The 25,846-nt window shown below is 51.9% G+C and overlaps 9 protein-coding genes across 12 annotated transcripts; 4 read left to right on the top strand and 5 right to left on the bottom strand.

Annotated features, from left to right (window-relative positions):
- Positions 1 to 4,447: 4,447 nt before the first annotated feature.
- On the bottom strand, positions 4,448 to 7,436 carry PV06_10241 (uncharacterized protein; the record flags this gene model as incomplete). Its single annotated transcript, XM_016411773.1, has 3 exons — positions 7,183 to 7,436; positions 6,935 to 7,116; positions 4,448 to 6,861 (listed from the first exon to the last, which is right to left on the bottom strand). The coding sequence occupies exons 1-3, from the start codon at positions 7,230 to 7,232 to the stop codon at positions 4,448 to 4,450; spliced, it is 2,646 nt and encodes an 881-aa protein (XP_016257814.1). The 5' UTR covers positions 7,233 to 7,436.
- Positions 7,437 to 7,778: 342 nt separating this feature from the next.
- Positions 7,779 to 10,332, top strand: PV06_10240 (uncharacterized protein; the record flags this gene model as incomplete). The annotated part of the gene is made up of 3 exons (XM_016411772.1): positions 7,779 to 8,031; positions 8,133 to 9,166; positions 9,251 to 10,332. 3 exons carry the CDS (start codon positions 7,779 to 7,781, stop codon positions 10,271 to 10,273), a joined length of 2,310 nt encoding a protein of 769 aa, XP_016257813.1. The 3' UTR covers positions 10,274 to 10,332.
- A 25-nt stretch (positions 10,333 to 10,357) lies between these two features.
- PV06_10239 (uncharacterized protein) lies at positions 10,358 to 11,842 on the bottom strand (the record flags this gene model as incomplete). Its single annotated transcript, XM_016411771.1, has 1 exon — positions 10,358 to 11,842. Exon 1 carries the CDS (start codon positions 11,747 to 11,749, stop codon positions 10,358 to 10,360), a length of 1,392 nt encoding a protein of 463 aa, XP_016257812.1. The 5' UTR covers positions 11,750 to 11,842.
- Positions 11,843 to 11,884: 42 nt separating this feature from the next.
- PV06_10238 (uncharacterized protein) lies at positions 11,885 to 13,230 on the top strand (the record flags this gene model as incomplete). The annotated part of the gene is made up of 3 exons (XM_016411770.1): positions 11,885 to 11,908; positions 12,120 to 12,322; positions 12,375 to 13,230. 3 exons carry the CDS (start codon positions 11,885 to 11,887, stop codon positions 13,228 to 13,230), a joined length of 1,083 nt encoding a protein of 360 aa, XP_016257811.1.
- A 1,894-nt stretch (positions 13,231 to 15,124) lies between these two features.
- On the bottom strand, positions 15,125 to 16,615 carry PV06_10237 (uncharacterized protein). The gene has a single exon (XM_016411769.1). The coding sequence runs from the start codon at positions 16,352 to 16,354 to the stop codon at positions 15,671 to 15,673; it is 684 nt and encodes a 227-aa protein (XP_016257810.1). The 5' UTR covers positions 16,355 to 16,615; the 3' UTR covers positions 15,125 to 15,670.
- Positions 16,616 to 16,836: 221 nt separating this feature from the next.
- PV06_10236 lies at positions 16,837 to 18,861 on the bottom strand. Of its 2 annotated transcripts, XM_016411768.1 has the most exons (4): positions 18,647 to 18,861; positions 18,059 to 18,148; positions 17,812 to 18,006; positions 16,837 to 17,761 (listed from the first exon to the last, which is right to left on the bottom strand). In XM_016411768.1, exons 1-4 carry the CDS (start codon positions 18,683 to 18,685, stop codon positions 17,132 to 17,134), a joined length of 954 nt encoding a protein of 317 aa, XP_016257809.1. In that variant the 5' UTR covers positions 18,686 to 18,861; the 3' UTR covers positions 16,837 to 17,131. The 2 variants fall into 2 exon arrangements, with proteins under 2 accessions (XP_016257809.1, XP_016257808.1); XM_016411767.1 differs by having other exon boundaries at positions 18,059 to 18,861.
- Positions 18,862 to 19,091: 230 nt separating this feature from the next.
- Positions 19,092 to 20,010, top strand: PV06_10235 (diphthine synthase; the record flags this gene model as incomplete). The annotated part of the gene is made up of 2 exons (XM_016411766.1): positions 19,092 to 19,226; positions 19,291 to 20,010. 2 exons carry the CDS (start codon positions 19,092 to 19,094, stop codon positions 20,008 to 20,010), a joined length of 855 nt encoding a protein of 284 aa, XP_016257807.1.
- A 1,006-nt stretch (positions 20,011 to 21,016) lies between these two features.
- Positions 21,017 to 23,372, top strand: PV06_10234 (uncharacterized protein). The gene has a single exon (XM_016411765.1). It carries the CDS (start codon positions 21,571 to 21,573, stop codon positions 22,774 to 22,776), a length of 1,206 nt encoding a protein of 401 aa, XP_016257806.1. The 5' UTR covers positions 21,017 to 21,570; the 3' UTR covers positions 22,777 to 23,372.
- Positions 22,892 to 25,348, bottom strand: PV06_10233 (the record flags this gene model as incomplete). 3 transcript variants are annotated; one of them, XM_016411764.1, is made up of 7 exons in its annotated part: positions 22,892 to 24,041; positions 24,090 to 24,186; positions 24,237 to 24,316; positions 24,540 to 24,700; positions 24,766 to 24,771; positions 24,822 to 24,950; positions 25,071 to 25,122. In XM_016411764.1, 7 exons carry the CDS (start codon positions 25,120 to 25,122, stop codon positions 23,646 to 23,648), a joined length of 921 nt encoding a protein of 306 aa, XP_016257805.1. In that variant the 3' UTR covers positions 22,892 to 23,645. The 3 variants fall into 3 exon arrangements, with proteins under 3 accessions (XP_016257805.1, XP_016257804.1, XP_016257803.1); XM_016411763.1 differs by having other exon boundaries at positions 24,237 to 24,700; positions 25,071 to 25,348; XM_016411762.1 differs by having other exon boundaries at positions 24,237 to 24,700; positions 24,822 to 25,348.
- Positions 25,349 to 25,846: the final 498 nt, after the last annotated feature.

The raw sequence follows: 25,846 nt of genomic DNA, 5'->3' as shown, positions 1-25,846 counted from the left end.
GGTTAGGAGTCTGTGGCCTACTGATTCAGGACCGACGATGACCTTTCCGTTTTGTTCTTCAACCTTGGTACCTCCACCGAGGGCGATAGAGAGGACCTCGGGCATGGGGAAGGCGCTTCGGACACCACCTATCTCGACCCAAGTGCCAGCTTGACGTGGGAAACCCGACGACAAAAGTGCACAGACATCTGTCGTCGTGCCACCGACGTCTGCGACGATCACCTGTGCATCCTGGATCTTGCCTTCCTTGGTGTCAAGGCCGGCCAGGTAGGCAGCACCCGAGGCACTGTTGGTAGGACCACTGGAGAAGGTCTTGATAGGGCACTTCTCGGCCGAGTCGGCGTCGATGATAGTGCCGTCATTCTGCGTCAGGTACAGTGGACATGAGAGACCCAGGCCACGGATGGCAAGCTTGAAACCTCGAATGGTCCTTCTGGCGAACTTCAGAATAGAGGTGTTGAGGATGGTGGCGTTTTCACGCTCCAGGTAACCAAGTTGACCGACTACGCCAAAATTTAGTCTCGAAATCTTCGACATGGATGTGGAAATTTGTGAAAATGAGCAACCTACTTTCTCTGGATAGAACCACATCAGCACCGGGAATTTCTTCAAGGACAATCTCCCTGACTCTCGCTTCTTGCTTTCCAGAAATGTCGAGCGGCGAAAACACTCCCACTACTGCGATATCTGTGATGCCCCTTTGCTTCAGGATTTGGCACTCGTTTCGAATCTGTGCCTCGTCAAGGGGCATGATCTCACGAGTGTCGACTATTCTGAATCAGTACCGAGGAGCTCACCGTGACTGAGCAAAAAAAGTCAGAGCACTCACATTCAAGACCGCCGTCCAGATACGCAACGTGGCCGTTCATAATCCTCGCGAGGATAGGCGGGAAATCCATGAATGCCGGGTTCTCCTTTGTGTAGGGGCCGCATACACGCAGAACACCGACGCTCCTCAGATTCCGATCATCTGCCTGGACGACTGCGTTGATAAAGTGCTAGAAGAATGGTTAGCCTCCGCCATTGCCATACACGTGTCTTTACTCAAGGTCTGAACTTACCGTAGTACCGATCATCACGGCCGAGACGTCGTGCAAAGGAATACCACATTGTGAGATAGCACCTTCGATGGCTTTCGTGATACCCTCCGTGACGTTTGCTGTTGTGGGAGTCTTGAAAGCAGTCCTGATACCTCGATGCGGCAAGTGTGCTTGGCCAGGGTCTTTTCGTTCGTTTCTCGTCAGCATGTTTTATTTCGTGCCATCAGCCTCGAACACTCACGGAGTATAACACAGTCGGTGTTGGTACCACCAACATCCACACCAATTCTGTACACCTTTTGAATAGCCATGGTATGTTTTCGTTTCTCTATGTTCCGTTCTTTGTAAAGTTCCCTTGGACAGTAAAACACTCAGAGATTGGCCTGGCCGTCCACCGATACTCTGGTAGACTGTAGTGCGGTCGGCAGTCTGCTGGCTACGAGGGAAGACTAAGAAGTGCCGCCAGACTTTAATCCCAATTTCCCCAAAAGCACTTAAGAAAGTACCGAGTACGGAGTACTGCCTTTCGAAATCGCGGTTATAGTCGGGATCCACATCCTGTATCCATTTCGACCATTCGCATGGGGAAGTGTTGAACAGGATGAAAGATGTACTGTAACTCGTACTTCCGTTCTGGGCGAATCAGCCACCAAAAAGCCAGAGATCTCGGCAACTGTACGGTGGTAGATACGGTCGATAAGCCAAGCCTGACCCATTGTGTCGGCGAGGGCTTCCCAAAGCTATGGCACTTATCTCGATTGCCTTTACTGGCTGCCCACCGACCGGGGGTGGACCCACGGTACAATCGACAACGACTGGCGGTGATCCGCGCTCTCGGGTACCCTCCTTGGTCGGCGAGGCATACCTCTCCATATTGAATTGCCACCTTCCATTCCGTATCAGTGGAGGATGACTTCTCGCTCGCATACTGGAAGTTGTGTGTCCTGGGGATGTTCCAGAACCCATTTTAGTCTTATCAAGGAATTCCTCATGTGAGCCAGCCAAACCTTTCAAGATCCCAGGACCCTGTTTCCCCCTCCCAGCACGCGACAAAAAGGGATCGGGGACTAGGTATATAGTGGATGTGAAACCTGTACTTACTCTCTATCATCGCTTGGGTGCGGAGTCTGAGAATACCTACCACTCCCCTTTACCCTGAACAACAGAACAGCCCCCCCGTTTGTGCTTTGTACTGTACGAGGAAATCTTGTTGCCGGCAACAAACAAACAGAACAAAAATATGTCTCTCGTCAGGCGCGCTCTGCGCAAGATCGAGCTCCCAGAGAACGAGCGAGGAAATCGATGGGCAAACGAGGATATCCTGCCCGTTCCCCCTGAGCGCCAGACCTGGGGTAAGTTTGTGAGAAACGTCTTGAGTGATCTGGATGTAGTCTGATCACCTTGTTTGTGCGCAGGGCCCCTTCAGTTCGTCGAACTATGGTTCCTTATCAATTTGAACATGTCGACCTACCAGACTGGTTCGTCGCTGCTGGCCTCCGGAATGACATACTGGCAAGCCATCATTGTCATCCTCATCGGCAACGCCCTGGCTAGCGCTTTCGCCGTTCTCAACTCGGTGTCCGGTGCTCAGAGTCACATCGGCTTTCCAATCGTCTGCAGGAGTGTCTGGGGTATGTATACATCCCTCCCCCGTCCTTTTTTGGTTGGTTCTTTCTGTGTGTAAATCGACGTTCTGACTCTTTATCAAACGCACAGGCATGTGGGGTGCATATTTCCCAATCCTCAATCGTATCTTGACGTCCATCACTTGGTACGGTGTCCAGGCCGTCATTGGAGGAAAGATGATATACGTTTGCCTTCGGTCGATCTGGTTGGACCTCGATGAGAGAATCCCCAACACCTTGCCACAAGGTATCGGTATCACCACGGCGCAGTTCATGGGATACGTGCTCTTCAACTTCCTCTGCGCCATTTTCATCTGGTTCAGGCCTGGACAATTGCGCCCGTACTTTCACGGTGCTTCGGTTGTCGTCGGCATCACGCTCTTCTGCCTCCTCGGATGGGCTGTCGGCACCAGCAAAGGGTACGGTACCGTCTTCGACGCAAAGACGACTATCAGCTCGTCCGAGTTGGGATGGCAAATGTCTGGCGGAGTGATGAGCGTCATCGGCAGTATCGCTTCCGGCATCTTGAACCAGAACGACTTCACTAGATTTGCAAAGCGCCCAAGCCACGTCACTTACACTCAGGCCTTCTCCTTTATGATTACCAGCTCCTTGATGGCGATCATCGGTGTCATCGTCACTGCAGCCACCCAGAACCGTAAGTCTACCGTGTTTTTTAATGACGAAGGTGAAGATATGGCTAACCCATGTTTCCAGAATACGGCAATGGGACACCGCTTTGGGATCCTAGCACCTTGTTCATGGCGATCCAAGACCAGAACGGATCCAGAGGTCGTGCGGCCGCCTTCTTCTTGGGCATCGTCTTTATCCTCTCTCAGCTTTCCATCAACGTCGTCGGGAACGTTTTGGCTGGCGGTCTCGACGTTGCCAGCGTGTTCCCCAAGTACATCAACCTGCGCCGGGGCGCGTATCTCCTGGCCATCCTCAGTGTGGCCCCTAACCCGTGGCAACAAATGTCCTCGGGCGGAACATTCTTGGCCGTCCTCTCAGCGTACGCAGTCTTCCTGGGTCCCATGATTGGTCTTTTGTGTGTTCACTTCTACCTAATTCAAAGGAGGGTGTTCCACATTCCCGATCTTTACGTCGGCTCCAAGAAGTCGCTGTACTGGTACTACTACGGCACCAACTGGAGGACGGTTGTCGCTTGGGTCTGCGCTGTTGTTCCCAGTATGCCTGGCTTCGTCCACTCGGTCAACCCAAAACTTCATGTCGCCCTAGGAGGAACCAGAATCTTCAGTCTCAGTTTCGTGTTCGGATTCGTCGTGGGTAAGTTTTTTAATTCTTTTATCTAGCCCAGCGCATACTTTATGACCTGACCTGCTGACACGTTCTTTCTACAGCTGCTCTCATCTCTTACATACTTCACATGATCTTCCCATATAATTATCCAGAGCAGACAATCATCGAAGGTGAAGAGGAGACCCGTGGTGGTTCCGAGTCTGATCAAGCGGAGCAAGTCATTGAAGAAACAAAGGTTGCATGAATAGCAAAGTAATCATGTCTCTGCTTCTAGATGCACATGGTGTATGGAATGACAATTGCTGATCAGTGTCCTGAAGAGAGAACTTCGGCAACGAGGATCCAATGAGAAATAACCCAGTATATATAACATGGATAATACTGTACACAGGAGTGGTTCGCCATGAATGAATAGTGTCAATGATCTTGTTTTGGCTCAACGTTCGTTCTTTCCTAATGCTATGTTCATTTTGGTATCTCCAAGGATAAAGAAAAATCGTGTCTATTTCATTTCATTCTGCCTCAGAAAAGCCCATTTGCCTGCAACCAGGGTCTGATCTCCGAGGCTGCCCTGGCCTTGTACGCTGCGTTCATTTTGATATTGTCACTGACCACCTGAAGAGGATGCTCGATGCCGGGAACATTCCTGGCCGCGAAAAATTCAGCAATGTCACTCTCGACATCCAGATCATCGAAGCAACAAAGACCACTTTCGATGAACAGGTTGAGAGCGACACCGTTAACTGAAAGTCTCTTGTAGACCGTGTCCCAGTTCTCCTTGACGTATTCCCATAGCACAGAACTGCAAGGGCCGTTGGCCAAGGCGATGGCGACAAAGTGGATGTTTTGTAGTGGAATGTGATCCTCTGACATAAAAGTAAAGTCGAGGAAGTCCCGTGCCATGGCCGTAATCTTTGTCCGACCCATTGCTGCAATACAGATCTCTCGTCCGTCGATGGATTGATTTCTTATGTATTCAGCTTTGACATCCAAGTATTCCCGTTCGCCGCCTATTGCGACAGAGATACCAAAGATGGGTGACTGGAGGTTTCGGTTGATAGAGTGAGCGCCACCGTTCTTCCACTCTTGGAACCTGTTCTTGACTTGACCAAGAACTTCCTCGTCGTCAGCCACGACACAGAGTTGAATAATGTTCTTTTCGAATTCGCCGTCAACGTAGCTGTCGGTCTTTCCAGTCCAGCTGATCTCGGCTTTGACTTCAGACAGCAGTTGCTGGGTGTATGCCTTGACCGCTGCTACGGCTTGACTGTCACCAGAGACCCCCGACATCACCAAAGAGACGGCTTTCTTGACTTGGGACCAGACAAAGCAGTCTCTGTCTTTTTTGAAAGCAGGCAGTATTGTCAAAAGATCACCGGCTGGTCTCGACCCGGCAAAGACAAGGGCTCGCATATCGGCAATGATACCCACCTTGTCCTCACTTGATAGTTTCGAAGGGGCCCAAAGAATCGAGAGGAGATATTCTGAAGGGTAATGAGTACGATAAAAGCCGGTATGACCATGGTTGATTTTTGAGACTAGGTTCGGCATTTTGAGCTGTTTGGACTTTGTACAAAGTCTCTTGCAATCATCGTTGGGCTTCTGTGCATTGAGACCAAGAGGTACGTGCCAAGTTGCAGTCTTATCGCTCGTGGCTTCTCGGAGGAACGGCGTTTGTGACAACTCGATGCAATCCAGTGTAGGGACGACATTTACCAAGGGAAACCCTGCCCGATGAATCCAAGAATCCATCAACTCGCCCACGTCCAGACCAGATGTTTGTGACAGAGCACGCCACAAATCATCTGAGGTTGCGTTTCCGTATAAGCGGCTCTCGAGATAGGCTGCGATGCCTTTTAAGAAGATCCCTTCACCCAGATAGCTAGCGAGCATGCGGATGACCGAACTTCCTTTGCAATAGCTGATGCTGTCAAACATTTGCCGCGCTTGACTTTCAGTCGCGAAATTTACCTCAATCGGGTGTGATGCGTCCAAGCTATCCAGGGCGAACGCTTCTTCCATGGCTTCGTCGACGAACTGACCCCAGATGTTCCAGTCCGGATGCAGTCGATCGACGGCGAAATAGCCGGCCCACGTCGCAAATCCTTCGTTCAGCCAGAGCTCGTTCCAACCACTCATGGTGACGAGGTTCCCAAACCACTGATGTGCAAGCTCGTGTGCAACCACATAGGAGGCCTTGGACATGAGTCTGTTGTCTGCAGTGACTGGATCGAATAAGATCTTTGTCGGCTTGTATGTGATCAATCCCCAATTCTCCATGGCTCCGGATATGAAGTCGTGTACCACAAGATGGTCACATTTTGGCAAGGGATACTCGACGCCAAAGCTCTCGCTGAATAAGTCAAGAGTATCACACGCGTCTTTGAGTGCAAACTGGGCGTGTTGGACCAGACCCTTTGTGGTGTAGATTCTCACTGGGATTTTTCCAGCACTGTAGGTTCTTGTCGTCAAGGCTTCAACGTACTCAAAGTCTCCTACAGCCCACGCAAGAAGATACGTGCTCATGACAGGAGACTTTTCAAAAGATACCGTCTTCAAGCCCTTTTTGGGGCCGTCGAGAGACCGACACGATTTCTCCGGCATGTTGCTCAGAGCAGTCAAGTCTTCAGGAATCTCCAGCTCGAGCTCAAAGGTTGCCTTGAGATGAGGCTCATCGAAACACGGAAAAGCCCTCCTCGCGTCACAGGGCTCGAAGTGAGTTGCCAGCATGTAGCAATCGCTACCGACCTTGACCGAAGCAGCATCCAGATCTTCATGAGGTTCATATCTGGATCTGTAAAATCCTGTCATGTCAGGGTCACACTGACCCCTGAACGAAACGAGGAGTTGAAAGTGGCCTTTCGAGATCGCCTCACTGAACTGTAAGCAAACTTGCTTGTCATCTTCGTTCAACACTATCGACGAGGCATCCTGGACTGTGAATTCCGATATCAGCATTAGCCTTTTCCGATGGCTGGTGACGTGATAGACAGTATCGAGTGGACTGACCTAGTGAATAGTCAAGACCTGACTTGACCTCAGTACTCAATATTTCGAGGTCTTCAGAATGCAGGATAACTGTGTTGGTCGTCACGAAGGCTTCAGCATCGATTACTGCCTTCCCATCATACTTCCATTGTCCTCCAAACTCGACATTTAAAATCGAGAGTTGATAGTTGGATGGTTTTATCCTGAAAGTTTTGTTAGTTTCCCTGAAAATACCTCGTCGACTCCTGCCTCGTCTTTTTTCCCCTTACCTCTGTGCAAGCAGCGTCGGCGCTTTACTCGTGTCCTGCTCCAGCAACATGGCGTCGTTGGATCATTGAATGAATGACGAACTCGTCTCTGTGACTTGGTGATCTTGCAGGACTTGTACGAGTAAAGTCGACCACGGGCCGTACAAGGCTCACTTGATCTTGTAAGTTTGGTAGCGTGATTGGCAAAGGCCTCGAACTCATTGTCTCGGCGAGGACTGCCCATGGGATGGTGGCGAAGGTACAGTACAGTAACTAAAGGTGTAAAACGTGGAGGTCAAGGGTCCCCCAAGGGTTTGGTTGCCACTATCGGTACTGTCTCCACGGCCATCAGCGCCGGCCAAGATACACCTGGGACGCACTTTCTCGATAGCACCTACTCCGTAATTGTGGGGAGACACGGGCCTGGGGCGGACCCGCTTCGAGATCGTGCTCGATAGGCACTTGTTAGATAAGGAACGCTCTGTCGCCGAGGCCTTCCCATTATTCACCATTTATTACTGACTTACCACTTCCTCACCTCCTGACCCCCCATCTAGATGATCGAACTCGGCGCACACACGTGATGATGGGATGAGACCGTCTCTCGCTCTCCCCCGATGCCCCTTGCGAGGCAGCCCAAGGCGCGGTCGCGAACCTTCACCTCTTGTCTCGAGTGTAGGCGGAGAAAGGTAAAATGCGACCTGACCGAGCCGAATTGCAACAATTGCCTCAGGCTGGGCTTGACGTGCCCTGGCTTTTCCATCCAGCTACACTGGTTACCCGGATGGCAGCCCGGTCAGCGCGACAGCAAGACCAAAGGCGCAACTGATGGTGATGAGGTCCGCCGAGTTCGGACGGATATCTTCGGTAGTACGTTGTTGGTGCTGGTCTGACCTGGCCTCTTTCGGTCCCAGGTTCCCCCCCAAAGTTGGTGGTCGTTACTCGTTTACTGACGAGAGATGTGTGAACAGCTCGGTCCGGACTGCAATTCTCTGATGACCTGGTTCAGCAACTCCTACAGTCAAGTCAATCATTTGCCCAGGTTGATGACGTGCTCGAGGCTTTGGAAGGTCGGATCAGAGAATTAGAAGTCAACTTCGACCGTCAACGGCACTGGCAGATCATCGAAGGCCCATTCTCTGTCTTTTGCCCGACTCTGTCCATGGAGTCTGGCGTCGCAAGTCAGCGGCATGTCTCGGCCGGATCTCCATCACCCAGCAATGAACTGAGCGCTGGATTGTGGTCCTCGAACGATGACTGGTACTCTTCATTATCCGACAAAGCTTTCCTGAATGAAGTATTCACGCCAGACTTCCTGGGATTCGATGCTGGAGAAACTTTTTCGAGCATCGACAAATCCTCATCCCTCGGATTCGAGCACGCTTTTCTGCCCGGTGCATATGGGGTTCTTTCCTCTTCTGATGATAAGCATGCGTGTCTTGATAATGTCGTCGACAAATACCTCATTCCTGACCCAACAAGCGGACTGAGCAGCTTCTACGGACATCCCTCGGCCACATCCTTACCCAATGGCTCGCCATACCTCCCGTACAACGTGCGCTTCTTGTTGTCGCACTACACCAGCCATGTCATCGACTCATTGTCACTTTTGCCGAACAACAAGGCTCCGTATCGTGGAATCCATGTGCCGTGCGCGTTGACCGCATATGGCGAACTCGACATCATGGGGCAGTCGGGGTTCGCCCGGGTATCACTTTTGTACAGTCTACTGTCCCTGACCTGTTACCACTTGAGCTCGCTATACGAGTCTTCTTCTTCTACAGGCGTTCAACAAAACAACCATCATCATCATCAGTCCTCTTCATCGGGAGCTCACCCCGAAGGGTCATCGAATGCACGATACTGGGGCTCTCAAGCACTCAAATTCCGCGACATAGCTCGCACCGCGTTCCGTAAATGCCTTCAAGCCATGGTGTCCGATCCCACGATCAAAGTCAAATACAAGGAGCTGTTCGTGGGTGCCATGAGCCTTATATGTACTGGGGTAAGTCAGCGGCCCCCTTCTTGTCAAGTCGTTCGGTTTCATTTGAAGAAAGAAAAAAATTACTTTGCTGATTCATTTTTACAGATTATCAGTGGTGATCCGTGGGATGCTCGCTTCTTCATTCTCCAGTGTGAAGATATTGTCAATCGGATCGGACGAACCAAACGAAGGTTCTCAGACAAGGCTCTCCAGCTACATCGGATTTTCTCCTACATTCGAATCATTGAACAGACCACGTTCGTCCAGACCCGTGATCAGTACCTGGAGACCCTCGACAAGCACGCCTTGTTCCCCGAACACGTCGAGATGGTGAAGCAGATTCCCCAGGACACATTTTCGCACTCGGCCACGGTGGCATTGAACCTCCAGACCATGTCGGATCTAGGCCTGACGGGACCCGAAGAAGAGACGTTTTACGAACTGTACGGTATACCAGGCTCTTTGATGCGCCTCATAGCCAGGACGAACAATCTTATTGCAGACATTGACCCGCCCGAACTGCACGGTACGGCTCCCCCGGCGATGCCACCCTCGATAGTCGCAGCGGCCGCGGCACTCGAAAATGACATTTGCAGGTTCCAAGTCCCCAATGTCCGGGATACCACGACGACGACGACATCATCTTCATCAGCAGAACCGACGAGCAGTGATGTAATAATCACCACCACCGACATCGTGAACACCGAAAACAACAATAACGCGTCACAGATAATGCGATCGCACATGGGGACGGCGATGCACCACGCCCTGCTGGTCTATTTTTTCCGGTTCGTGAGAGGCACCAACCCGATCATCCTACAGCACTACGTCGAGAGCATCCTGAGCAACCTGGAAAGCCACCAGGCGAGCAAGGACCGCTTCTTCATGGGCGTCCGACTCGGTACGACCGTGTGGCCGAGCTTTATAGCGGCTTGTGAAGCCCTGGGCGATGACCTGCGCCACCGAGCGATTCTCTGCATGAGGCACGCCAGTTGGGCGGGCTTCAAGAATGCCGAAGCAGCCGAAGTCGTCGCTCGTGAAGTCTGGAGGAGGCGCGACGCCGGCGAGAATGACGTCTCGTGGAGCACTGTCCTCCGTGAGAGTCGTACTATCTTGCTATTGACCTGAGAAGATTGGTCCTTTTGTTAGGGGTGATACCCGCGATTGCATCGATACTTTGTATAAACTATGTTCATGAATGGAATGAATTTCTCATCTGCTCTCATCGATACTGCTGTCTGCATCCTCTCCTCGATTTCTAGTCAGGTCCGAGGAGACGTCCGCAATGTCACCTTCGACTTGATCCGGAGCCTTCCAACCCAAAGGAACCCCATCATCCGTGAACTTCGCCCACTCAAAATAACCACACCCTTCGCCCCCTCCAGGCTTATTACCAACCTGGCACATCCACATATACCGTCCTCTATTGGCCTTCTGCTTTTGCACCACCTTCAGTACGCACGGGACCTTGCACCGACATTTGGGGATGTACTTTGGCCGAAACTCCTCCCTGTACCAGCGATAGGTTATGTTGATTCTTTTGTTGGCCGCAACAGGATGTGGCGTGACAACCGCTGCTGGTGCAATACTATGCTTCCATTCCTCTTGCATCTCGGCGTGCATGACCAGTAGCGAATTGTGAGGCAGGTGAATCGCAATCTGACCAGAGACATCCGCTGCCAAATCCGGATTTTCCTCGTCTTTGGGTACGATCTTGCGCACGCGAAATTCTCGCGCCACACCAAGGGATAGACTCCCTATCACAGCCCTGGGGCCGAGGTAGGAGAGCTGATCAGAGTGGTAACCTACATGCTGAGCGCCTCCGTCGTAACAATTGACGAATGCCGCGTTGGGCTGCCAGGTTTGTGGAGATTGATATTTGAGTTTCTTGCCGTCGACATAGAAATCACGAATCCGTATGGCTATTTGTTCATTGACTGCGTCCCGGACGAGGACCTTCACCTGCTGCATAACGGGGAGAATCTGGCGAATATCGCCCAGATCATTGCCATTGTAGTAATATTCGGATCGTTGACGCTGGAGGTCGGCGAGGGAGTCGACATAAAAACAGGCTGTATGGGGCGATTTGACGACGTTATCGAAGATTTTGAACGAGATCGATTCGTAGCTTGGGACTTCGGCAAGAAGTTCTTCGAGCAGGGCATTGGCTAGATCAGGCGGGAGGAAGTTATGGACGACGGAGCAAGGTGTGTGGTTGGCAATGTCTTCGGGAGTGTAAAGATGTAACGTCTTGCCCTTTTTCGTCAACTGCTGCTTCGAAGGAGATTTATTGCCCGTAGACGGGAACGGAAGGGCGCTCTGCAGGCCTGGTGTCGTATGTCTGCGCTTTGCTGGCGACTTGGTTGTGGACAGGGAATCTAGAGCGAGTTCGACTGAGCCGTCATGACAGAGGAGGATTTCGAGAAGATCATCATGCGTCCTGTCTGGGTGAAGAGAGGATAGAATAGCTAGTTTGACATCTGTTGAATCCTCCTCTTCATCTTCGTGTAAACAAGGTGCTGGAAGTTTAGAGGGCGCGGTCTGAGTCTCATCCTGTGTCGGCGACGAGACGCGTCGTCGTTTGCGAGAGACGAAGGCATCCATATTGGAAGACCAAAACAATAGATACAGAAGAACCTCTGCTTGGTGCCATCATCTATGCTTTGACCAAAGATCGTGTTAGTAGCTCGAGTTGCTGTGAAACTGTCGAATGGAGAGTGGCGTCGTGGGATCTTAATAATGTCGAGTAAACGTCGATATGCAGTACGCAGTCGGAATTGTTGATACGCGGGGGGCGAAACCTCGGCATCTCCAGTCATACATCTTCGTCCACTTTGAGCTGCTTCATCCTTGACTACCACGGCGAGCAACAACGTTGTGTCGATGCATGATACCAGGGAAACATTTTTGGCGACTTCAAACCCCTCAATCCATACAGAATAGACTGGCGCATGATGTGTGACTGCTGCATCAGGATACCAGACTACAGGCGTCTCATCAATCCATACTCGCCATGCTAGAGTACCGCACACAGGGCTTTCAAGGCTATGCAGTCAAGTATTCACCCTTCTTTGACAATCGCATCGCCGTAGCGGCATCGGCCAACTATGGTCTGGTCGGCAACGGACGACTGTTCATTCTAGAGTTGACACCGCAGGGCATTGTGCCTTTGAAGAGGTAGGAAGAGGACTTTGTCTCGATAAAATGTCACCAAGGCTGATCCGTGTAGTTATCCCACCCAAGATGCGCTATACGATGTGACGCACTCCGAAGCTCATTCATGTCACGTTCTGACATCCTCCGGCGACGGTTCTCTACGACTCTACGATGTCTCCCTCGGCCCCGAATTTCCCATAGCCACATTTCAAGAACATTCCCGAGAAGCGTTTTCCTGCAGCTGGAATCTCACCTCGAAAGCCACCTTCGCCTCTTCATCGTGGGACGGATCAGTGAAGATATGGAATCCCGAACGGCAGCAGAGCCTTTTGACACTGCCCACCCATTCCTGCACGTACAGTACCCAATGGAGTCCGCACACGGACGGGATGCTCAGCGCGGTCTGCTCAGATAGCCACCTGCGTGTGTGGGACCTCAGGACACCGGCGAGCGCAAGCAACCATCTCACAATGCAAATACCAATACACGCTCCCCTTTTGTCGACGGGTGTCGCTAAACTCCAACCGACATTCCCACCCTCGGAGGCCCTCACACACGACTGGAACAAGTACCGAGGCACCATCGTGGCCACGGCAGGAGTTGACAGAATCATTCGAACATTTGACATCCGGCAACCCAAAGGGCCCTTGCAGCTGTTACAGGGCCACGCCTACGCCGTACGGAAGGTTGCATGGAGTCCGCACCTGCCGGACTTGCTGCTGAGTGCCAGCTACGATATGACATGTCGAGTGTGGACGGACGGCGGTGATCCGGGCGGCCCGGCTCGAGAACTCGGACAGATGGGAAGACATACCGAGTTCGCAACCGGCGTCGACTGGTGCCTTTTCGGCAGTGAAGGATGGGCGGCCAGTTGCGGATGGGACGAAAGACTATGCGTGTGGGATGTACGAACCGTCATGCACCAGTAGAGGAATGTTGTTGTCCTGGAACACAGGTGCGCGAATCTTGGAAGACCATTGGGTATATACTCTAGTACGGAGTACTGGGGACAAGCTTTTTCAGCAGGTTATTAGCAAAGTACAGTTGATGGTACAAGTGACTTTGTAATGAACAACTGGATAAATTATGATAAAGTGACCAAGATTTGAAAGGTGTCACAGGTCTCATGTTTTCCAGGCTTCATGCATCAAAGGCTGATCGGACACGAAAACGAGGCTGTTTGCCGTGTCATGTTACATTTCTACAACCTCAGGCAACCCTTAGTAGCCAGTCGTGTAATCGTATCAAGCTACTCGTAGGTATCGCCCGGGAACCTGACAGTCCTGGCGTAAATTGTGTAGTTGTGCTTCGAGCCAATCGACTCGCGACGAGGCTTCCTCGGAAGGGGGTGGAGCAGGACGATCTATCTCTCCCCGACTTCGTCGGCAACTCCCCTCGTCGTCGTGCTTCACATCTTGACCTTGATAGGGCAGGTTGACGAGATCGCCCTGAGACGCAAGCCATCTCAAGCCGAAAAGCTTGTCGCTAACCTGTGCTGTTCCTTGATGCGACCTCTTCCGCAAGCGCCAGACTGGGGTGAAATATTGTATCCTGCTTTCGAAACGAGCGAGCCACTCAGGTTGCGAATGGACCTGAAGACGGAGATCCCGCTGTGTACTACCTACGTCGATCCTGTCCAGAGTAGGTAGGGACGCGATGCATGTTCTACAGCATCGAATGTGCATGGGATAGGATGGGGTTGATTCTGGAAGATGAAAGGGATGCCATGCGGATCCCTTCCTCATCAGCAGCACACACAACACACACTCTCTCTCTGGAGAGACAGAGCACGATACGAATTATGAAGGAGCGAGCGAAACGATAGGTAGGTGGGTTGCCTTCTACCGAGGTCCTTCACGGACTTATAGTGCTGTATATAAGAGGCCGAAGGTGTCTCCCAACCTCATACAATCCTGTCCTCTCTCCAGGTCAAAGCAACCCAACCCTCGACGTCAACTTCTGCTGAGAAGGTATAAAATCGACCAAAACACCATGCATTTCCCGACGTCCCTTCTGTTGGCTCTTCTCCCTGCTGTGGCCCTGGCCGCCCCCAAACCCATCCTTCACGCACGCACCACGCCTTCATTGTACCCTCGATCCTTCACGCCCGACACTCTTGCCCGCCGTCAGTCGTGCGTGGACACCTGCGGCTCCACGTGCTACTGGCAAGAAGATATCGACGCCGCCGTCCAAAAGGGTTTTAGTCTTCACCAATCCGGCGACACCCTCGGCGACAACGACTACCCCCACGAATTCGACGACCGCGAAGGCTTCGACATTTCAGTCTCCGGACCTTGGTACGAGTTCCCCATCCTGAGTAGCTACGAGGTCTACTCGGGTGGATCCCCCGGAGCGGACAGGGTCGTCTTCAACGATGTAAGTACTTTTGTTCAGTGTATATCTCATTTCTTTTCTTTCTCCCTCTCTTGTCACGGGGTAGGGGGGGGCGGGGGAGATCAGAACAAGTCCTGTGGGTTTTCTCAAAAATGGAACACTAACCAACACACCATGCGTAATGATAGGAGGGAACACTCGCCTTGGTTGTCACACATACTGGTGCAAGTGGTGATAACTTTGTCGAGTGTCAAGGGGACCAACCTTGAATTAGATGTGGTAGTAGATTGGTGTGTGATTTGAGGTCTGTCAGAAATGTCGATACGAGTCGGATCTGAGTAGTTGTTTTCTACCAGATTTGTGAATTTTCCTGAGAGGTTAGACAAGGCTTGTCATATCCCGTTTCTGTTGTACGAGGGGGCTGAATCGATTGCAGGCATCGGCGCGAGACATCGTAGATGCGGACAATATAGAGTATAGCATGAGGATTGAAAATACAGTAAAAAAGAGTCGATGTTTGGCTGATACGTAGGTATATCTATGTCTCTCAAGCTACACCGAACTATTAAATAGTGGCGAGAGAAATAGACCTGCGAAAAACAATGATCGAGGCGAATGGTCTCGCACGTACGAAAATGTCCCTTCATGGTTGATATCGCTTGTGGCAGATCACACCCAACGGAGCCCCGTATGAGTCGAGAGTCGTTTATCTCAGGATGAAATTTGGTGTACAGTCTGAGACCATCCAAGCATGGATCATCCTAGATCTCCTAGTATGTATTACCACCATTCATGCTGCTGCTCAGCTCGGCCATTGTGATGTAGATACTGCACATACCATTGTCCATCCACAGAAGGTTCGGCCCAGGTCAGGAGATCCATTGCGCTTGATGAGATCATCCTGTCTCAAATGTTCCACCAACATTAGTCTCGCAGTCGGCGATCCGAGCCGAGTCAGATACAGAGACAGAAAGAAAAAACCCAGCGTCCAATCGTGAATTGTCTCCAGCCCTTCAGGCGAGAGGAGTGTGATCTTTATTTCTCGGCCAATCTCTTCTCGACGCCGTCACGGATCTGCCGTTTCGCATCCGCCAGTTGCTCCTTGCTGGCGTCGTACCTCACGTTGCCGACCTGGTTGAAGGGGTTCTCCTCGCTCTTTTCAAACTCCTTCCTCACGATCTCGATGCGCTGCTGTTTCCGTAGCCCGGGGTGCTCGAGAGCAACCTCCGGCAGCCTCCGCTCTTCGTACGCCTTGTACGCCGCCGCGAACCGTCGCTCGGGGTGCCTGTCCAATTTGTGCTCGTTGCTCGACCCCGTCAGGCTCAGGGCGTCGAGGGCATTGTCGATACCCGACGCGTTGAGTGCCGCCGCCGACTTGCCACCACCACCGCTCGGTTCGCCGTCGAGCTGGCCCAAATCGAGTGTGCCCCTCGTCTTCTTCTCGGCCGTCTTTTTGTTCGCGCCTTTACCCGTCGACCTCTGTGACTTTTCTTCTTCCGCTAGCATGGCGTCTCGTTCGGCCTTTTTCGCCTTGGCTTCTGCTGCCTTTCGTTCGGCATCCTCTTTCCTCTTGTTGTCCTTGGAGCCCTTGGACCACTTGTCGTCCTCGACCGCGGCGACCTTGGCATCCTGGGCGGCTTGTTTGGCGGCGGCGGCGTCAGCCTTGCGTGCGTTGCCCACGGCTTTCTTGGTGTTCTCGCCGCCTTTCTTGCCCCCCATCGTGATCGTCGGTAGAAATGGAACTAGAAGCCGGAGGAGTTCTGTTGCGTGTGGCTCCTAGGTAGGCTTGGGCAGTGATATAGGTTGTGAGATTGACAATGACGAAAATCCGAATGAATTGCGCCGGTGAAAAGACTCGGCGGGAGTTGAAGGGCATGCAAATTTACCAGAAAGGAGGTGATACTCTCGGGGCAAATAGTCTACGTGTACCCAAGACAAAGATGACTCCGAGTCCAACGCAAAGACTTGCATGCATTGGTTTTTGACCCCGTTGGGTATCGATGCCTGCGGTTTCGGTGGCGCTGGGTGTGGGGTCAATTTCTATACGGAACGAGTCATGCGGCTTTATCCATCTTATCGAATGGCTCAAGCACTAAATACTGACCCAAAGGTCGCCTCGGGTACCTAGGTCTTCTCTCCATCCACAGCCAGATACAGAGAGTGGATCTGGGTAGAAAAAGGGACAACTAACTAAGAGAAGAGAAGTTTGAATGGGTTTTGCATTGTTCTTGAAACTCATAGTTCTAGAATCATTCCGGGTTTCTCATAATCACACAGGGTATCTTTTGAAAAAGAATCTTCGCCGCAATTTAAACAACACCGATCCTTGACGCCTCCTTAAACGCCTGTCGACAAATGTGCTGACCACGCCAGATCAGTCACAATTGAGTCCTCGTACCGTCAAACTCCCGTTACATGCGCAATCGCAATCGTAACGATATGCCCATGTTAAACCTTGACAACTCATAATCATATCAACATTCACGCTGACCGTCCTCAGATCAGTCTCAAGGGAGTCCTCATGCCGGCATACCCGCGTCGCATGAACTTGTAACGGTTTGGAATCACTTGAAGACGACGGAAAGCCTCTCTGACATGCTTCGGCTCGACCGGCGTGCGACCTTCCTCGGGCATCTCGAATAGGCTGCAGCCGGCTCGCTTTCTCTTCTTAAGAGCTTCCTGGTCTCCACGACCGCCATTCGCCTTCTTGTTTGCCTGGTCTTCTATAGCCTTGACCTTGAGTGCCTCCTCGGTGAGTGTCTGGACGACCTCGAAGGTCAGGAAACCGAGAACATCAACAACGTCGTCGTTCGGTTTGCTATCGATGACGGTGCCAAATCCGGCCCACTCTCGGAATCTCTTTCCCTTGCGGAAGGTGAAGCTAGCTTGACGGCAGTCAGACCAGTACACGTACTCCTCCTTGGTCATGTTCTTCGTGCGCTCGTCAGCAGAAGCAAGTCGTGCGAGGGTAGCCTCGTTTTGCTCCTCTTCTTCCTCGTCTTCTTCATCCTCACGTTCGGGAACCTGCTCGGCGTAGAAGGACTGGACTTCCCAAGGCAGAACCAATCGAGCCTTCTTGTTGGCAGTGGTCTTTTGAGGAGCAGAAGGGTTGACACCGCCGGCAGCCTATCAACACATTAGTGAGGGCAGTCTGAAAGGGAGAGAACGTGGCATGCCTCGTCAAAGTCATCAGCACCGTCACCGCCACCTTTGTCATCGGAATCCTTGACGTTCTTGCGCACGTCTTTCCAGGAGAGGAAAGTCTTGAGTCGGGAGACCTTTGCTCGGTCGTGACGAATCTGGAAGATCAGGTCGATGATGGAGATTGTCTTGGAGCCACGTCGATTGGCGAGGCCGGTGGCTTGAGTGAGCTTGCCAAATGTTAGTCAGGGAGGGGGGTACACAAGACCTATATAGACTTACCATCTCAACAACTTGCTCTCTGACAATCTCTTCGATCATCCATGTTGTCTCAGCGCTGGGTTCGGCAGTCTCTCCACTCACAAACATCATCTGTTCAATCCAATGAATCAGTCTCTGCTTGTACTCTCCCATGGTCTCAGTGTCATTCTCGTCGTGATCAGGCGGATGATCCAAGACAGGGGAGGCAGGGGCTGAAAGTTCGCTCATGGTGTCGCTATCCATTGTCGTATTGTTGTTCGTGACAAAGGAGAGCAAGTTTGACACGAGTGTCAATCTGGATTGTCGCGTCTCACACAACCAAAGTTGGCTTGTCACTCTTTGTACCGTGGCAACGCGGTTGCGACAAGCTCACCGGCTACGCTTTTTGAGATGACCGCGCGGCGGGTGTCGGTAAAAACGCCATCTGGCTCACCGGCTTCATCCATCACCTTGCGAGTTGCACTCGGGTCTTTCTGATTTGAAATTTCTCCCAAGAACATCGCCCGCAACACTCCATCGAGCTGACAATATCCCTTTGTGCGAATGAAGACTTGGAAAAGGCACCACGGACATCTGATGGGGCGAAAAGAAAACACTTTGTATGCTTACCTGCTGAATCTCCTGCCGGTATTTCGCACGTTCAGCCATCTTGACTCCTGACCACAACCCCCGACAACCTCGGAATTCTCGATACGATCCGGGGAGATGGGAAAGCGAATCTTAGAGGTATCCTCGCGACAAACGCCGCTCCGTCGCTCCAGACAATGAACAAATGTACTTGTTGATTCAAATCGATGGTAACGAATGTGGTGGTGATGAAATTCGAGGAAGGTGCGTAATGGCGATAACTTCGTCTTGCTGGTCAACGCTCTGACTGCCGTTGCCAAATTCCACCACGACGGACCCGAAGTTCTTCCATGCGGATTTTCTCCCCGCAATTCATTTTTCCGAACGAAAGTCTAGATATCTAGCATTTAGTTCCTGGCCAAATGGTGGGCTCGATCTGCAATTACTGACACGACTACGGAGTAGACTACCTTGTGTCCAAGCCACTATGTTGTACCTGGTAGGGCTCGGCCTGGCCGATGAAACAGACATCACAGTCAAAGGCCTGGAGGTCGTGAAGCGCGCAGAACGTGTGTATCTCGAAGCCTACACGAGCATTCTCCATGTTGGCAAAGAAAAACTTGTACGTTGTAAAGACCCATGCCGCGAACGAAGCTGACGAGGCTGGTATCTGACAGTGAAGGTAGGAGTCATTCTACGGTAGACCCGTCATTGTTGCAGATCGTGAGATGGTTGAATCGTCTAGCGATGAAATCCTCTCCGGCGCAGACAAATCTGACATAGCATTCCTTGTCGTCGGCGACCCATTTGGTGCTACTACTCATACTGATATCGTCCTCCGAGCCAAAGAGCTTGCGGTTCCAACCAAGTCGATCCCGAATGCCTCTATCTTGAATGCGGTTGGCGCTACGGGACTGCAACTGTACAATTTTGGTCAGACAGTATCCATGGTGTTCTTTACCGACAACTGGAGACCTGCTAGTTTTTATGATCGGCTGCGAGAAAACGCCTCGATAGGGCTACATACGCTACTACTACTGGACATCAAGGTCAAGGAACAATCATTAGAAAATATGGCAAGAGGAAGAAAAATATACGAGCCACCACGGTACATGACTGTGTCGCAGTGTGCTCAACAGATGCTAGAGATCGAAGCCGAGAAGGGCGAAAAGGTGTACGACGAAGACAGCCTTGCTATTGGTTGCGCTCGTGTTGGTGCAGATGACCAGAAGTTCGCCTGTGGAACATTGAAAGAACTGTCTGGTATTGAACTTGGCCCTCCTCTGCACAGTGTTGTGCTGCTGGGTAAAAGGGCACATGAACTCGAAAGAGACTACATCAGATTGTTCGCCATCAACGAGCAAACGTTTGATGCCAGCTGGAAGAAATACCACGAAAGGCAATAAATGTCATCTACGGTGTCGATTTTCTGGCACTCAATCCGGGCTTTTGACAGGAGAGATCGCCACGAAGCACCTAGGAGGCCACTGTGATTATTGCCTTGCTATACTCTTCAATATGGGCTAAAGGCCAAAACAGGCTGGCCCAAACGCTAGTCTTCCAGCCAAGTTGGTCCACGGCAGCATCACGATCATCTACTCCAAGTCGAGATCCTACAAGCTGGAACATTTGATCGGCCTCGATATTGCCATTCATACCATTGAATGGAAAGAGAGAGGTCACCGATGTTGAGAGGGTCTATCCGTCCGGGCTCGTGCATTAGGTCCGAATACGAGAAGCACTCCCTGTATTTTGCATTGATGGGAGGATATCCTGCACAGCTCGCCGTGCGAAACTAGCAGTCCGATGACGCAAGTACTTCAATTGCCAGAATCTACAACCAGCATGTCATCAAGGGTATAGAACAACACCCTAGCTACTGCTTCGTTCGGATGGAAGATGCGCACAACATGCTGTCTGACAGCGCAAGAGAAGTCCTCGTATCAAAAACTTCTCGCCTCAGCAGTTTCGAATGTATCAAGAGTTTTGACCCACGATCTCTCTCTTTGGAGATAGATACCATATCCATCCGTAGGAAATAAGGTGCCCGAATTTCTCAGCTGGTGGGCAGACGCATGCTCCTGTGCCGCGTGGGTTTTGCAAGGCTGACATTCCTTGCATCTCGCTTTGGTTGGTACACTATACGAGTCACTCGGACAGTAAACAGCCGCCTGGACAAGCGTAAATTACGTACCTACCCAGAGAGTGATACAACAGATGGACCAGGGAAGATATGCCTATAGATAGGTAGGTAGGGGTTCTCTTAGTGAGATCCCCTGGCCCGGTCCACCCCAGCTTCGGCTACTTCCCTGCTAATGTTTCCACCGGCGGGGCACCTGGACATGTACCTACGGATATTGTACATATTAGATCCCCGGCCTGGTTGTATATACCTATGCTTCGCAACTCGTACAAAGGTTCAAAGTATCTGTACCTTTTGTCCCCTGTCGCACAGAAATCCCAGATCCGTGCGACCCAATGTTTTTCTTGCCCTTATAGCGGATAAAGAAGCGGTCGACGCGACTGACTGACGCTAGGCGCAGAGAGCATCCGACACACTTCGTCAAGCTGCAGCTGCGCTCTCCTCAAAGCGTTGCAAAAACAAACCGCACACAACTGCCATCGATCATGTTTGTTGTTGCTGGTCCTCACTCACCCTTACTGCTGGACTCACGATCCATACGAGTACCGCGACAAAATACGTTAGACAACGACGATAGTATCTACAGGTAGTTCAGCCCTGCCTACTCCCATATACCTTGCGCCTCGCTCTCCGCAAGTCTACAGTGTATACCTCACCTCCGGACTTTCACAGTCGACGGAATCGGCGCAGTCTCTACCCAGTCTATCCAGGCTCTCTACGTCTATATACCTCTGCTCTCCTCTCCTCTCGATTCTCTGATCCGTGTCAACGTGCCGGGAGCTGAGCTCGCAAAACAAGCAAAAAGGCACAGAAGCACACGGAAATGCCAGTCTACCTAGTCCACGGCTTCCGCTGGCCGCGTGAAGGCTTCTCAGGCATCCGAGTCCACGCCATCGTGAACAACCTCGACAACACGAGCGTGGAGTACATCCAAAACGAGAACTCGCGTGCCGACATCCTGGACTCGTTCCACAGGTTGTACCCGGACATCATGAAGGAGCTGGTGGGCGGGGGACCCGGCGGTCGCAACCTCGAGTTCATAGAACAATACAACCCGGACGACGTGGACGGACCGAACTCGGTGAGCCAGCCCTACGCTTACGTCGGCGACAAGGTGGTCACGATCGCCGGTCGGACACCTGGGAGCAGCAACGGCGGCGGCAGCAACGCGGCACCTCTGGTCTCCACGACCTCGAACCTGACGCCGACGACGCACCCGTCGGTCGCGACAACGCAAGGACAGAATACGGACACGTCTACCGCAAGAGGAGAAAAAGAGTCAGGAAGCGGTAACAATAACAGTCAGTCTGCCACCACGTCGTCGTCTCCGCACAGATCCCGCGCCAACACACAACACTCTGGCGGCAAGAAGCCGGGCCCCGAAGAGACGGACCTGAGTCTGAACGTGGAGGACGTCATCGCCGCCGGTCCCGGCCTGACGAACAAGGCGTGGGAAGCGCTCGCGGACCTACGTGACAAGATTGCGCCCAACGAGAAGATCGGTTGGTGGGTGGTGTACAATGGCGACCCGGAGCGTGCGTTCGATGAAGATGACGAAGATGAAGACTACGACGACGATGGAGACGAAGAGCACGACTACGACGATGACGACGACCAAGGCCAGGAGCTCGCAGACGACGAGAGAGGCGCCGACCCGAAGACGGCACCGTCGCCGCGCCGCAAACAAGGACAGGGACAGCCTCATTCGCGCGGCTCCTCTCAACAGCTGAGACCGCTCACAGGTTCGACGGGCAGTCCCGCGCGGCCGAGGACAGCCCCTTCGGCTGGGGCGTCCGATGCCTATCCACCGCCCCTGCCTCTTCCTCTGTCCGCCACCTCGCCGCGGGTTTCACACCAGCAGCAACCCTCGGGGCTCACGGCGCTTCCTGTCCGGCCGACGAATGTGGCAGAACAGACATCTAAACCCGACACCAAGGGCAAACAGAAAGAAGGAGGCCAGGAAACGAAATCAAAAGAGATGAGCAAAGGCCAGAGTTTTAGAAAGAAGCTCTTTGGCAGAAGAGGTTGAGAAAGACCACGTTTTGCCAGAGCGCTGACCAATTGTATTGCTACCTACTATACCTAACCTACGCAAACGACATTACGAAGTATCTGAGGGACGCCCTTACCCTCATTATCAACGACCTACCTTGGAGTTTAGTGAGGCTAAAAAGCAGCACATGCATAGAATGGCGGTCGACCCATGCGACAGATCGCTGCAGTTTCTGCAAGGCACTACGAGGAAGTGCTCGCCCGCAGATGATAGCTGCGACATTGAATCCAGCCAGGTGTAGAAAAGGGAGGGAAGTGGGCACACCATGTCTACAGGTTAGAACGCGATGTGAGCTAGATCGTCGACGTCAAGACGTGCAGCGAATCCTCAGAAAGAAGACCTGAATTAAGAGAGAAGGAATCGTTGCTTTAGGAAAGAGCTGGGTGTGTCATGGAAGGTGGGTATATGAGGAGGAGCCATGGTCCGTTCCAAGAGAACGAGAAGTCTCGGTGGCCAGCAATGCGTGGAAAGATCCCGATCCAAGCTCAAGTCACATTCAAGGCATCCAGATTTGTCAACATTTGTGCATTTTCCATTCCAGTTCATCAGTTTGTGTACGTTCGAGGAGCATTACCGATTCCAAGGCCCTTAAAAATTGCTTTACATAGACAGAAAGCGACCACAAGCCGAGCCGAACCAATTCCTCGAGGTAGGAGAATCCCGTAATCAAGACTCGAAAAAAGCCGACATAGCCCAAAGAAGATACTGCGAGAGTCGCCCAAGGTGATTGACATAGAGAAATCCCCATGGCAAACAAAGATCAGGTGGACTTGTCAGGTCGGAAAGTTGTTGCCACATACGAGTCCATACTTGCCACGGACAACACAGACGGAGTCCTTCTATCACTAGTAGCGTCGGTCATCATAGCCACCGTAGCCGCCGTAGCCATAGCCGCCGCGGGGTGGGCTGCGTGGTCGAGGAGGGTATGGTTCTCCGTTCCGTCCATAAGGATCACCATAGCCTCGAGCTGGTGGTGGAGGAGGTCCTCGCGGAGCATCATATGGATCCAGGTCATATCGTCGTGGTGGTGGGTAGTCTCTCGGAGGGGTACGTCTACCGTAGCCACGGTCGTAAAAGTCATCCACGGGTGGTCGACGTCCTGGAGAACGTTCGCGATACCCACGAGGGCTCCAACCGCGAGGAGGAGGACCACGTCGGTCATAGTAATCATCCATGGGATATCGACCTCGCGGAGGAGATCTTTGACGATAGCTTCGAGGGTCGGGACGTTCGTCCTGGATCTGCAAATGTGTTAGCTAATGTCATTTGGCAATCCGGGGAGAACTTACATCAGCTGTACAATGAACCACCGCACCTTTGAAGGTTTGTCCATCTAACTTCTCGACAGCAGTTTTGAGGTCGGCCTGGGTCTCGAATTCGACAAAACTAGACAATGATAAGCATGTATTTGAACCTTCCAAATGCACTAGATTTACCCTTTGCCATCGCGTTCGCGACCAGTTTCGGAGTAAACGACATCCAGTTGGCCCGAGCTCCTGGCGAAGTCCTTTAGGTCCTGTACAACAGTAAGAGGATATTCATGGAGCAAGCGAGAATGAGTTTCATAAGGCTGGTGCCTGGGAGATGCAACGCAGGTGCGTTTCACCAAATGCCTAACTCCGTGGATGGAAACATGATCTCTGTGAAAATTATGCGGCGGGAACATGAGATCACCAATCCTTGGTAGCTTTCGATCCAAAAGAGAAGAGCCTGGAGATGGACATATTGGGGTATCTAACCTGCCAACTGGTATCTGGTTGCAAGCCCGTGATCTGCATGCGATAGATGGTGCGTCGTGGTCGAGGGATGTTTCGGTCTGGTGGACCAGAAAAGTCGTCCTTGCGACGAGGGCCACGTGCAAATTGGACAGTGAGGCGTTCGCCCTTGAATTCGGTTCCGTCTATGTTCTTGTCAGGGTACATTGCAGAAGAAAAGGAGAGGTAAAAGAGGTAGGATGGCTCGTACGGAAAGCTATGACAAAGTTAGCTGGAGATTCAGAGCATAAGAGGTGTAAGCTGTACCTGGCACGACATCACGGGCATCCATGGCGTCTTCATATTCAATGAAACCAAAGCCATTCATGAGTTTGATCTCTTTGATGGAGCCAGCGCCATGAGTTCCAAAGTGATCCTCGATGTCTTGTTTTGTGACTGGATAGGTAATCAGCGACTGGTGTTATCCGGGTGCGCCTGCGCGCAACAGGCAGAGCTTCCATGGTGCCGCATTGTCTGGGGAGACCAAATGAAATCAGTGAATGAAGGTGAGCATACTATTTCGTGGAAGGTTGCCCAGATAGAGCCGCGTAGAGGAGACGTCCGCCATGGTTGGCTTCGATCAGACCAGACGACTGGTCCGAGGGTGTGGTGATCCCAGAATGTGAGGCGCGCCGTGGAGAACAATCCAACCAAGGGCAGAGATGGCGTGGCCTCCCACAATTAGAGACGGGTGAAGGGGTCCTGGATAACGTCGCAGATGGTAGAGAGAATGTGATGGTGAAGACTATGGATGGAGTCAAACAGATGGCCAGATCAAGTTCACCTTGTCGCAGGTCCGCCTCATTTTACGGGGAAATCACACTACAAAACAATTGGTCGCTTGAGCCAAGGCAGACAAGTACCGGCTGACTTGCCTATGTGGGATACGAATACGATTACGAATCCCCGGATGCTGACGAGGCTCGAATGGCTTAGGCGGGCAACAACCCGGACATACTATGGCACCTCTACTTCAGGAACAAGACACAGTCCATGCCTCAGGAGCCCGGACATGCGTGTCATAAAGATGACAGTTGGTAGACTGTATAATGCTCCAGGTAAGATCTCTTTTCGTACTTTGCACTTGAATAAACTTCGCTCCCGCAAAGGAGAACTTTAAGCTTTAAGATCCGTGGATGGTTCTTTTGAGGTCAACATTTTCGTTTTCATCTATTTTTCAACCCCTTTCCGGGCACCAGACCCGCCAATCAGGGCGGGATCCAAGTATAGCTGGGTCCGAACATGCAATGTCCTATAATGGAAGAGATTGCCTATTCTTTGACAGATTATGC

This window comes from Exophiala oligosperma, assembly GCF_000835515.1.
Source record: "Exophiala oligosperma strain CBS 72588 unplaced genomic scaffold supercont1.12, whole genome shotgun sequence".
Classification (NCBI taxonomy): Eukaryota; Fungi; Ascomycota; class Eurotiomycetes; order Chaetothyriales; family Herpotrichiellaceae; genus Exophiala; species Exophiala oligosperma.
The sequence above is the reverse complement of the archived record's forward strand: the minus strand, read 5'-3'. Positions and strand labels throughout refer to the sequence as shown.

Excerpts from the sequence above, each read along its gene's own strand:
- PV06_10237 (XM_016411769.1), bottom strand. The coding sequence starts at position 16,354 with ATGGGGGGCAAGAAAGGCGGCGAGAACACCAAGAAAGCCGTGGGCAAC.
- PV06_10234 (XM_016411765.1), top strand. The coding sequence starts at position 21,571 with ATGCCAGTCTACCTAGTCCACGGCTTCCGCTGGCCGCGTGAAGGCTTC.
- PV06_10236 (XM_016411767.1), bottom strand. The coding sequence starts at position 18,280 with ATGGATAGCGACACCATGAGCGAACTTTCAGCCCCTGCCTCCCCTGTC. Across the intron at positions 18,007-18,058 it reads GAGAGCAAGTTGTTGAGATG|CTCACTCAAGCCACCGGCCT; the intron begins GTAAGTCTATAT and ends ACATTTGGCAAG. Across the intron at positions 17,762-17,811 it reads GTGCTGATGACTTTGACGAG|GCTGCCGGCGGTGTCAACCC; the intron begins GCATGCCACGTT and ends ATGTGTTGATAG.